Genomic DNA, 12,787 nt, shown 5'->3' with positions numbered 1-12,787 from the left:
CTATAAATTAATCTCTAGATGAGGGATGCTACTAATTTAATACAATAGTAGTATTTAATAACGGACTTTTATTTTAGTAGCGGGTTTAAAAAAATGTGAATCATATTAACCGAACGTGTTATGAACCCCTACTATTTAGTTAGTAGAGTCCCGTAACCGAACGAGCCCTAAGTTAATTAGCTGACAAAAGAGATATACCCTGAACCTAGCGACACCGGCACACAAACGGATTCTAGAATTAACCAACTAATTTTTATTTGATTATTTATTCGGTCTTTTTTCAATACTATTAGTATTGGTTTTTCTCTCTGTGTGAAAAGAGGAACCGATTTATCATATTTTTGCTGCAACAATTATTCATAATCTCACGTAGCCTTTGCTTCCAAGATTTCGACGACATAATGGAGAAGAGGCAAGGAGTTTCTCGCGGGAAAAAAGGCATCAAGGTTACCTCTTAATCTCTTATTCTATATATAGTATCATGGTTCGTTCGCCGGCCCGGATCAGGGTTATCGGGTTATCGGAACCGGATTGGAAATTCCCTAAATTGAGATTTTTTACATTTTTTTTTCAACATTGTAGGAATATTGTATTACAATTTCAATACTATTAACTTATTTTGTAAAACAAAGTGTCATTTAATTAAAAATTGTTCATTCTGGCTATGAAATTTATGAAATTCCAGCGACATTGCATTTTGTATCCGACTGTTCTGTTGGCATTGGTTAATTTACTGTTTTTTTTTTTGTTTATTGTTTTATTTCAGGGTGCGGGTCAACATATTTGTATCGATAGAATGAGTGTGCTTCCAGATGATCTATTGGTGCATATATTGTCCTTCTTGACTTTGAAGGAGGCAGCCGCCACTAGTATACTTTCTTCTCGATGGAGATATTTGTGGACCTTCACACCTAAACTAGAATTTGATGGTATAGAAAGCTTATTGGAGTTGGAGTTGTGTGAAGGAAAACAAATAAATATGTTACTCAAACAGAAAAGATCGGCATATGTCAAATGGGTCAATGACATACTAGCGTCACATAAGAACTCAAACATTGAGGTATTCAAGGTGTTATTTTCTTTAGATGATGTTTACGAAGACGACATTGGAAAATGGATACGATATGCTTTAGCTAGGAAGGTTCAAACACTTGAGTTGAACTTAAAAGGAACTTACGGTTGTCATACACATGGAGAATATTATTCTTTTCCGAACGAACTTCTGTGCAATTCGACTGACTTCAAATTCCTAAAAAGTATCTCAATGGATAGTGTAGATGTGGATGGTGAAGCCCTGGAGTTCTTGTTATGCAATTGCCCTCTCCTCGAAAACTTGTCGGTTTCTCAGTCAAGAGACCTTTCGAGTCTATATATTTATGGCTCGTCTCGTTCATTGAAACGCTTGGAAATAATTGACTGTCAAGAACTAGGTTCGATTGAGATCCATGATTCAAATCTTGTATGTTTGAATTACGAAGGGCCAAGGATACATATTGTTCTCGAGGGTGTTCCTCACCTTGTCGAGATGTCTCTTGGAGGAGCGTTAACCTACTATATCCAAGATGTCATTTCGTTGTTCTCTCGCCAGCTTCCGCTCTTGGAGATATTGACAATAGATGTTATAGAAGACAATTTCTCGTGGCAAGTAAGATTAATGTTCTTTCACAACTCCGATGGTGGCATTTCTTGATTATTATTATTTTTCCTTTTTCGTCCTTCATTTTTTTTTTTGGCTCTGTAGGTATCTGAAATGTTCTGTTCAGCTGTGAAAATGAGCAATCTTAAGCAATTGGTGGTGAAATTTCGTCTGTGTGAAGACCAGTCTCTCCTACCGCTAACTAATATCATACGTGCATCACCTTGCTTGCAAAGATTTGTACTCGAGGTAATCTATCAATCAATCAATCATAGTTTTATTTCAACAGCGATATGTGTTTTTGTAGAGAAGCTGAAAATTGGATTTGACTGCCGTAATCTTGTTTTGTTTATTGTCCTAATTTTGTAATTCTCGTGTTGTGCTTTTTGTTTGTAGGGAATGTGGTCCGGCACAATTGAGGCTGTGGAGAGGGAGGTGGAAAAGGTTTCGACAAGTAAATATGTTCACTTAAAAGAGATAGAGCTTTTGGGATATTATGGTCGTACAAGCGATCTTGAATTCTTTATGCATTTATTGGAGAATTGTGTTTCACTCGAGAAAATTGTTGTTGATCCGCACGATACTTTTCGTCCCAGTTTAAAGTTTAAGGAAGCTTATGAAAAGGAGGAAAAGGAAGTCAGGGCTCGCACCGTTGAGCAACTCCGAAACAAAGTGCCTCCCCTTCTAAATTTCACCATCCTGGAGTAATGGAATAAAAACAAGTTTTATTTATTGTTTGATTAGTTTAAATACTGTTTTAATTTTTTATTTTATTTTATTTTTTTTTGAAAAATTGAATAATTAGATCATTTATGGTGCAAAGGTTGCACAAACAGGCCTATAATATAATTCAACAATGTACTACTGTGTTGTATCCTTAATCACAATAAAACCAACATAAATAACAACCGCAGAGGCGGGGTAAATCTCGATTATGTATAAGAGTTACACTAAGTTTTTATATATAAAAGAAAGGTTTGCCCAGAAACCCTACAAGCAGTTTTTCTTTTAAATATTTTTGTGAAATATTTATTTCCTTTATTTTATCTTTTTATTTATACCACATTCAAAATTATTTGTTTTTTCTTTTTTTTTTTATAAAATACGTTTTGGTTTTTTTTAATTGTTTTTTTTCTTTTCTTCTTCTTCCTTTTTTTCGTCCCCACTAAACACGGTCAAATTTTTTCACATTTTTTTATTTTTAAATATTTTTTTCTCTTTTTTTTCCTCTTCAAGCACTAAATTTTCTCTATTTTTTATAGGACATGTTTTTTTAATTATTTTGTTTTTCTTTCTTTCTTCTTTTTTTTTCTTTTTTTTTTCCTTCCAGCACTAACTTTTCTCTCATTTTTTATAGCACACGTTCGTGTATTAAATTTTATTGTTAAAATGGATATATAGATTATGATTGCAATTAGTGGAATTTTTACATTTTCGGTGTTCCATTATTTTGCTATTGTACATGTCATAGATGTTTACTAATTTCTAATTTTGCTTATCTTATATTTTTTTTCAATATCCGCCCGTGCAACCCACGAGGCAAAACACTAGTACAATATAGAAGAAGAAATAATATGCAGAAAGAAACGTGGCCGAAGAAAGAAACGTGGCCGAACTCATCTCCATCTGAGAATTCAGTGGCCCGAATAAAATCAGCTATAAGAAGTAAATTTCAGCATAAGACATCAACAACATTTGAGAAGCAGCTGCAAAATTCAGTGGCAATGGACGGGGGAATATGCAACGCACAAAAGCGGGAAAATTTGATTTTTCAAACTCATTCGGGTCGAAAACACTATACATAATCTTACTTGAACTCCAATCCAATACCATCGACAAAAAACGAAGCCAAATCGTGTTGTGGGCTTCTCTTAAGGCCTGAATCTATTTGCACAAAAAAAGTTACCCGATTTAATGAAATACCCTTTGCTTACATCATCGGAGGAATTGCTGAAGCCAAGAACAGTTAACTGCATCCTTCTCTAAGCCCTCTTTCAATTTGCCGACGTTTTGTAGGGCTTCCTTCAATTCCATCTTGTCTAGTGGTAACTCGGAGAAGTCCTTCAAGAACTGGCGAGCTCGATCGATACCCTTGCTTACATCATCAGGGTCCGCTTCTCGCTTTCGTTTAGATCCAATCTGAGTATCGAGGCCAATTATAATTAGCAAAATCGAAGAAAAGAAATATATAATTGCATGATAAAAGATCTATTATCTTTTATCCCCGGGATATTCTTAGTAAAAGAAAATACCTCTTTGGGCGAGAAATCTTCCAACTCGGAAGCCTTTGCTCGAGCAAGGGCGACAACACTTTCTGGGAATTTAGCGAATTCCGCAACGTGTATACCGAAACTTTGATCACACGCCCCTGGTTCAACCTATTAAAAAAGAAGAGCGACACATACAACAAAGATAACACTGTTAATAAATGAGCCAAAATAAGAACAAGCAGCTTAAACATTAACTCCATAATAATAAAGTATATACATATAAATCACCACCATCTTACTAATTAGACTATAAATTAAGTACTTAGTCTGAGTTGATGTCATGGGCTAATTAAATTGAAACGATTACTCAAATATATATGATTTATTTCTGATTTATCTGATTTGTGGATTTTACCTTTTAGCTGCATTCAGTATGATCTATTTTTTCTTCTTTCAGAAAAGAAAAATGTACATAAATTTTTGTGTATGTGTGTGTATTCGCATATATAATCCCATGTATAATGAGAGAGAGAGAGAGAGACCTTGTAAAGCATGGTAAGCTTGCGACTCGATGAGTCAATGTGCGCGCTCACATGGCAATTACCTACTCCCTTAAGTTTCTTCGAGGACTGCTCATCACCAGTATAGTCGTGTGCTAAAGCAGTCAACTCATGAAAGTGAGTTGCAAACAGTGTAGGTGCTTTTATCTCTTCAACTATGTGCTCACAAATTGCCCAAGCTAGGCCTGCAAGAAATATATCGAACAGTAAATAAACCAGAAGGAAGCTTCAAAATGCTTCAAGGAAATGGAAAGACAAGATAGAAGCAAAATGTCGTGTCAATCCCACAATGATTATTTTGTCACACAGGTTACCTACGTCTTTTTTATAATACACACATTAAAATGTATCCATAGTTAATCATTGATGTTTCAACTTCATAACATAAGTTTCAACTATTTTATCACCGATAAGTCTAAGTTCCAAACAAGTGCATGCTTATATGGATTATAAAATGTATGACCGTATCTAAACTTAATTCATGGGAATCATTAGGCCACCGTTCACTCATATACAAGTGAACATGTATGTAATGATTCCCAATATTTATACAGATGTTTGACACTATTTGTTCTAGTGATCCAATTGCTGATTATTCCGTACTTGAGATCTATCACTTACAAATACTTCTTCTACAAAAAAATAAGTAAAACAGTCCAACATCATTATCTGCATTATTTACACTATTTCATCACTTCCGATAACACGTAAACCGAATCTAAAACAGAACTTTGCATGGAAAACGAAATGTAAAACATGCAGAAGTGTGTGTTTTCATGACAAAACAAATGAAAAATATGCGTACATTTGGGTGTCTAATATCTTTATATCTTGTGCTTAAGTATTGGGTCGGGTGCGGGTGCAAAGGGCTGATTAGATAATAGATCAACATTTGGAAAGATGTGAAACTAACCAAATCCATCATATGTCGATGTACCACGACCTAGCTCGTCAATTATTATCAATGACCTCTCAGTTGCTCCTTTCAAGATAGATGCAGTCTCGAGCATTTCTTGCATGAATGTCGAAACTCCACGTAGCTATACAAGGAGGCAAAAAATGAAGTAGAAAATGTCAGAAAAATCCCTATAGTATGCATCCGTTTCGCAAATAATAAAAACCTATTACTTTTGTACATGGAAGTAACTAGCAGACAGGAAAAGGTAAGATGTTGGAGCATGAAAGTAAGAGGAAAACCACACAGAATGGGATTTTATTCCAGACCGTGCCAAAATTAAGCTAACGGAGGGTACATTCTTATGATAGTAACATACAGAAGTTCAATATTTTCTATACCCACTCAACACAAGATGCCCCTCAAATTAAGTAGAAGAGAAGAAAACATCTGGTTATAGCACTAAATTCCGGCTCAGCGTAGTTACCCTATAATAAATGAAAAATCTATTAGGAACTATGAAATGCGAAAGGCAGATGAACCAAGAAGTTGCAGGAAAGAACCTTCTGAGAACTTCTTTATACGCTAACTTATTTCTTATCAGAAAAATTATGTTGATAAAAACTTACTACATATATACATACAGATGGACTGAATGGATTGAAGTGTGGTACGATTTTTCCATGTGTAAAGTATATGTTTCTACAGACATCTAAATAGCATATCAACAATACTTTATCAAAGGGCATACGTGCCCATATATATATAACATCTAGTGACTTGATTCGAGAGTATAAAACTAGATAAGCCCTATAAATTTCACCAGTAACTTTGTCTTTTTCTCAAGGGGGTGCTAAATGCAGATGTCAATTTACAGAACGAAGGCATTTTCAAAACAAAAGTAAACTACCCATATGGTGCCTCACCCCACAGCCCAGTCCTTATAAGTACAGCCTTATTATTGTTAAAAAAGTATTTTAATCTATCTTTAAGAATTTAATCAACAGTAATAAGTTCAATTCCACAAAGGCTGATGGGCTTACCTGGCAGTCACCAGCACCCACACGAGCAAAAATGCAGTCACGTATAGAAATTACAGCATTGTCACAAGGGACGAAAGAACCAACTTGCGCCATCAAAATATTTACACCAACCTGTGCACAAAGAGGTAGACCTATTTGAATTGGAAATTTTACAAAATGCTCTGCATTAGGAACTCTTGAAATCATAACAATAGCTAACTCATTGATATAGTTAGAATATCGAGAAAGAAGTGAACCATGATTTTTATTACCAGGGAAAAATGATCCGATATGGAGTTAGAGCTCCTCACACATTCTTAAAAAGGTGAACACATGAATAAGAGATATTATTGTTGTTTTTTTCTACTGTTGCATGTTTTAGCTGGCACGTTAATAATATAATTCGATAGCTACAGAAGTACATCTCTATAGTGAGTCGGAATTGAAACTATAAAAATTAAGTTTAAGCCTCATCAACTAATACTTGTGCACAGAGCAGTAAGAAAATGTGGTTGACCTGTCGTATGAACGTTGATTTTCCACCCATATTTGGTCCTGTGATAATCTGGAACCAACTTTTTCCCCTGACCTGTAAGAACCAACAAAAGTAGGCAATGGCCAAGTTAAAATTGGCTGCATAAGGTAGTTCATCTCCATATTTTACGAGAACTTACTAGTTTACAATCATTTGGGATGAAATTCACCCAATCTTGAGCTTCAACACAAGGATGCCGACTCCCTTCCAAAATAATATCTCCGACGTCCTAAGAAACATGATCGATCATGAAAAAAAGCACATTCCTATTTCTTGAAATGATATTAAATGATAAATTAATTTTTACTGATGGAGTGATGACTGGTCGTGTGTAAGGAGTGGGACAGCTAGCGGCCAAATCAGCAAAACCAAGTAAAACATCCAATTCAGAGAGCAACCAAGCTAATCCTTCGAACACCTACCCAAAGAAAGCATAATCAATTACAAGAACAATAGTAAGTAAAGCAACAAAAACAACAAAAGGGCATCCCCTCTGGGAAATCATTAGAGTACTATAAGTTAAGGCCACCATCACTATCATAACTAATGCAGAAGAATAAGTGATTAAAAAAAAAAATAATGCAGAAGAATGTCGGTGGCAGTTAAAGTAGGAATTATGCAAGATAGATACCTCGGAAAAACTTGAAGCAGTTTGCACTACTCGGGCGACCAATTCTTTCTGGCAGCTCTTATATTGCTCAACTACCTTTTGGTAGTGGTCACTTAGTTTCTTAAGCTTTGTGTTTGTGAATTTAACCCCATCCTTGCGAGTTTCAAGTACAATAAAGTGGGTATTCAGCTTCTTCCTTACATTTGGCTCCTCCTTTTTGGTAATCCTAAACACATATCCATATTGTATCCCCTTTTCTAGTTTTAGAGCTTTATCGATAGCCAGATCAAGATCGTTGGCTGCTTTTCTGTGCAAATCCTGTATCTGATTCTCCAGAGATTCTTGCTCGTCTTTTAAAGACGCTAAATGTGAATCGTAACTCGATGAAATCATGTATTCGCCGTTCTCAAGTTGATCAAGATCAACTGAAGTTTCCACAAGACCAATGAACTTATTCAAATGCTTATCGTCGGTCCAGTTTTCTAGAGGATCTAAATATCTCTCCTTCATCAATGAAGCAAACTGGCCATCGTACTGCTCTAACGCACTTTTGATGAATGAAACCCTGATGCTTGACTGCATGCAAAATAAACCACCAGTAAATCGTATATGCTCTGGGATAATTAACAATAACAATTTAGAAAATGCAACTGTAGGTTAATGCGAAAATCATTTATTCGATAATAAAGTAGAGGATACCTGATAAAGCTTAACAACATGAACTAGGCTTGCCCGTTTCTTCTCGAGAGAGCGCACAAGTCGTTCCATATCCGAAATTCTTTTCAAATGCTGCCTCAGATCTTGGCGTAGGGCAGTATCCTCCAAAAAAGCCTGTACCAAATCCAGCCTACAGTTTATCTCCGTTACATCTAACAAAGGTTGTTTCAGCCACATGTGCAGCAACCGCTTCCCCATACCCGCAGTACACGTTCTATTGAGAAGACCAAATAAGCTGAAATTCTTGTTGGCATCGGTTTTGCTCTCCATGACATTTAATGCCCTCACGGCAGCAGAATCTAATCTCATGTAACTATCGAGATCGTATCTTTGGATCTTGTAGTTACCATAATTGCTCTCATCAGCAACAAGTTCCGCGTACGACATTATACACCCCAAAGCCCCGGGTGCAAATTCAAATGCACCGAGTAGATCTCTTACAGGATCTGTAGAACCTTTCACAAGCCTACCAAGATCTTGTACCAAATCTCTCACTTTAAACTCCGATTTCTTTCTTTCAGTCACCATTGCACCACACTTGGACAGCGCGTCGTTTAGTGTTTTATATTCACTAGATTTGGCAAGCTCCACGGGCAAAAGGCATTCCTTGCAACCCAGAGAAACGAGGGCCGACTCCAAATTAGTGAAGTGGCTATCGTCGGGAAACTCTGCCAATCCAAGCACCCTCTTAGTAAGATCAACATAGCTCAATCCGACAGTACATCCATTTTCACGAAAATTTGCTACGACAGCCACAATCACCGGAGAGTCTTGCATTTCATTATTAGCAAAAAGAATTTCTTCGAAGCTGCCTAAATTTCCAGGGGTCCCACTCTTCACAAGTCTCCAGTTTGATCCACTGCCCTCGTACAATTCGAGAGTGTGGTCAGTCCTCTCCAGAAGAAGGTCTCGGGCAACTGTTTCAAACGTATTCTTACTCACACTAACACTGGAAATGGCATCAGATCCACTTCCTATTTGTCGAACAGCAGTTGTAGTGTGGTAATATGTCTTTGCAATAAAAGTTGCGTTCTCACCATGCACGGTATAATAGTCCTGGGAAAGAAAATGACAAGTTATTCTACTAATTAAAACCAAAAGACGGCAGCCTTAACATAAATAAACGCAGGCATACATATCATTCTCACATAACTTACCGATCAACTTAAGTAACATTTTCATTTACAAATTATGTGAAATCATTAATACTGGAAATAATCCTTTTAAATACACAGAAGCCGAAACACATCCGTATAAAAAAAACCTTTAGGCACAATAGAAACCGCTTAATACGGAGATATGGTTGGCAAATAGAACTATGACCCTTATTTCTTGTCGTCTTATACATACACAGTTTCTTCTAGAAAAACTTAATAAATAGGTTATGGAAAAAATAATCTACCCGTTTGTTGCTATTGATAAGACTGATGTTATCTGATTATTTTTTCATAAAAAACTTCAAAAAATAATATTATCTATGTAGGTCAAGAATCATCATCACTCTACTACATTTCAAAAGGGAGGGTTAGAAAGGGTGCTAACCCGACGATCGAAGAATCGAACAGCTCTAGGGTCCTGCAAATATCAGAAGCAAGTTAAAATTCCAATCATTATTTTTTCCATTATTATATAAAATATAACTACAGAAGAAAAAAAAATCAAAAACGAAATGCTTACATTGGGTAGGGTTTTGAAGAACGAAAGAAACCCTTGAGCTTGTTTGGCATCTACGACATATTAAATTTAAATTAATTCTGATATTAGCACGAAATCTAAAAAAAAAAAAAAAAAAAAAAAAAAAAGAAAAATTAAAAACAAGGGTTTGGGGGTACCGAGTTTGAGCTCGGGAAGCTTATTCTGCTCCTCAAAATTGTCGCCCATTTTAATTTCGACGACGAAATTATCACTGATACTCGTTGTTTCTCTCCTCTCTTGTTAGAACTAGAACTCTTGCGTGTCAATTTGCATATACACTACTGGTACTCTGTAGAATGTTGGAAAACCTGAGTTTTTAACACGATGGCGATTGGCGGGAATAAATGGCGGTTTTTTGGGTGATGGCGGGTCGCGTGTTGCCAATTGCTGCCCGGTTTGTCTCCTGATTTTCTTTTCCTTTTTTTTTTCTTTTCTTTTATTGGTTAAGACTTAAGACTACAAGCACTCTTACCATATTCATTTTTTTACAAAGAATAATCGTTTTAAATATTCAATTTGACCATTATATACATGTTCTATGTAACATGATGATACATTTTGACCAAACTACAATATCCAGTTTTACCCTTATGCACATTTTCTATTGATATGATTATACTTCCTCTGTTCCACAATAACTGTCTCTTTTTAAAAATATTTTTGTTCCATATTATCTGTCACTTTAGATTTCCAATACTGCATTAAATGCATTTTTCCTGTTTTAACCTTATTAATGAAACTCTATTTATTAATTTTCTCTTATAAATCATTAAATATTAAATGTTGTTTTAGTCATTTTTATATGATTTTTCTAAAATCAAAATATATTTATTGAGTTTCTTAATCTTTGTGAAAAGTGATAAGTGACAATTATTTAGGAACGAATGGAGTACTTTATTTTATCAAAGTACTCAAGCGTTGTATATATTTATGGGTCTATTAGATATAACCCCCTTAGACATTCAAATAATAGGGGTAGACTCAAACTTAAATTTGCCATTTTGATAAAAACCCAAACTTTTCTAAATTACATAAGTACCCTAAATCAATTCCCACAAATCCCGTTACTTTACCTTTTGAAATAATATCAAATCCCTCTCTATTTTCCCGTTAAAACACTATCCCCATAAAACCACTATCAAAATCTGCAAACGTCCCAAAGAAAACCAGAAATTTATACACCGGCGATTGATGATTTTCTGCACTCCGAAATCCCTCCCTATTTTCCCGCCGGGTTCGCCGCTTCCACCTCCGACTGCCGCCACCTCCGTCACCGTTGTCGCCCGTGGCCAACGACGATAACAACGATATTGCCCATAAGCAACACCTCCACCATCGCCTAGTCCTCCACCACCACCACATCCGACCACCTCCACCTCCAAGACCGCAAAAAACGACCAAGACCTCCGCCGCTCCCACCTCCAAGGTCGTAACAATCAATTTAGGAGTGATATCGTCGTTGGTCGCCGTCACTGCTCCAATTTAGGGTTACTCAAATCTAGGATTACTCAAATCTAGGGTTTTGATAATTCTTCGGCCCATAGTTGATTAACGAGATGCATAGTCGAATTACATCTGTATTAATAGACTATCACATATCATTTAATAGACTATCCCACTGGTATAATTTGACTATGGATCTCGTTAATCGATTATGGGCCGAAGAATCATCAAAACCCTAGATTTGAGAAGTGACGGCGGCGGATTTGTGTTTTAAAATTAATAGACTATTTCATATCATTTAATAGACTATCCCATGTATCTAATTCGACTATGGGTTTATTTATTTGACTATTGGGCCGAAGAATCAACAAAATCCTAGATCTGATAAGTGATGGCGGCAGATTTATGTTTTAATATTGTTAGACTATCCCAATAGTTTAGCGTAAGTTAATGAGGATTTTCGTAATTGTATCATATTAACAACGATTATTGTTCTTTTTACGTCTTAACGTTTGCTTATATCCTTATAATAGTTTAAATAATTTTAATGAGAATTAGATCAATGAGAAATGTCGAATTAGATCAATGATTTTGTAATATGTCAATTAATTAGATCAATGAGAAAATGATTTTAGTAGTATTAGTATGAATATTGGTTTGAAAACAATTAGGGTAAATAATAATATATATGAAAAAATAATAATATATATGGAAACTGAATAATATGTTTGTTTGAAATACTAATCAATTAGGGTAATTTTCCTTATTATATGAAAACGATTAGGGTAAATAATAATATATATGAAAAAATAATAATATATATGGAAACTGAATAATATGTTTGTTTGAAATACTAATCAATTATGGTAATTTTCCTTATATCATGTAATAGACTATCTCATTGATCTAATTCGACTATGGATCTCGTTAATCGACTATGGATACCGTATTATTCAACCACATAGTATATTAATAATTTCAATATAGTACATTAATCTGCTATGATAGTATATTACGGTTATAGTAGTGATATGAAATTGTGTTACAAACAATATACCACTGAAATGACAAAAACATTGAGAACAAAACCAACGTAAAGTATTCCAACATAACCAATAAAATAGTACATTAATAATCTCATAATTTCAATCTAGGGTTTTGATAAAATACATAAAACACATCATAACACAATCAAACCAATATGCTGAGTTAAAAAACTCTAGTACATTAATAATCTCATAATAGTATAATAAAATGATAATGGTAGTATCATACGGTATTCATAATAGTATACTACTGTATTACAACGGTTTAACACTTAACCGAAGTTACCGAGCCATTACATCATAAACACCTCTTTATAGCAACCAACCCACCAAACCTCAACAAAATCCGTACGAAATTCGCCATCGAAAAAACCTAAAATCATGAAACAAAATTAAAAATGCAGAATACTAAAAAATG

At 35.1% G+C, this 12,787-nt stretch overlaps 2 protein-coding genes across 2 annotated transcripts; one reads left to right on the top strand and one right to left on the bottom strand.

Moving 5' to 3' along the window:
• Positions 1–300: 300 nt before the first annotated feature.
• On the top strand, positions 301–2,371 carry LOC105948949 (F-box/LRR-repeat protein At3g26922). The gene is made up of 4 exons (XM_088822851.1): positions 301–446; positions 767–1,645; positions 1,742–1,885; positions 2,033–2,371. The coding sequence occupies exons 1-4, from the start codon at positions 402–404 to the stop codon at positions 2,342–2,344; spliced, it is 1,380 nt and encodes a 459-aa protein (XP_088678977.1). The 5' UTR covers positions 301–401; the 3' UTR covers positions 2,345–2,371.
• A 1,004-nt stretch (positions 2,372–3,375) lies between these two features.
• On the bottom strand, positions 3,376–10,376 carry MSH2 (MUTS homolog 2). The gene is made up of 13 exons (XM_012972236.2): positions 10,018–10,376; positions 9,863–9,912; positions 9,728–9,760; positions 8,168–9,241; positions 7,490–8,044; positions 7,166–7,276; positions 6,998–7,087; positions 6,841–6,912; positions 6,345–6,455; positions 5,320–5,446; positions 4,389–4,591; positions 3,889–4,014; positions 3,376–3,775 (listed from the first exon to the last, which is right to left on the bottom strand). The coding sequence occupies exons 1-13, from the start codon at positions 10,064–10,066 to the stop codon at positions 3,572–3,574; spliced, it is 2,805 nt and encodes a 934-aa protein (XP_012827690.1). The 5' UTR covers positions 10,067–10,376; the 3' UTR covers positions 3,376–3,571.
• Positions 10,377–12,787: the final 2,411 nt, after the last annotated feature.

This window comes from Erythranthe guttata, chromosome 9, assembly GCF_056151865.1.
Source record: "Erythranthe guttata isolate IM_541 chromosome 9, IM_541, whole genome shotgun sequence".
Taxonomy (NCBI): domain Eukaryota; kingdom Viridiplantae; phylum Streptophyta; class Magnoliopsida; order Lamiales; family Phrymaceae; genus Erythranthe; species Erythranthe guttata.
This window is presented reverse-complemented; position numbering and strand designations above follow the sequence as displayed.

Coding starts and splice junctions, on each gene's coding strand:
- LOC105948949 (XM_088822851.1), top strand. CDS start 402: ATGGAGAAGAGGCAAGGAGTTTCTCGCGGGAAAAAAGGCATCAAG. Junction 447..766: donor GCGGGAAAAAAGGCATCAAG/GTTACCTCTTAA, acceptor GTTTTATTTCAG/GGTGCGGGTCAACATATTTG. Junction 1,646..1,741: donor AAGACAATTTCTCGTGGCAA/GTAAGATTAATG, acceptor TTGGCTCTGTAG/GTATCTGAAATGTTCTGTTC.
- MSH2 (XM_012972236.2), bottom strand. CDS start 10,066: ATGGGCGACAATTTTGAGGAGCAGAATAAGCTTCCCGAGCTCAAACTC. Junction 7,088..7,165: donor GACCAGTCATCACTCCATCA/GTAAAAATTAAT, acceptor CATGTTTCTTAG/GACGTCGGAGATATTATTTT. Junction 6,456..6,840: donor AATCAACGTTCATACGACAG/GTCAACCACATT, acceptor CTTTGTGCACAG/GTTGGTGTAAATATTTTGAT.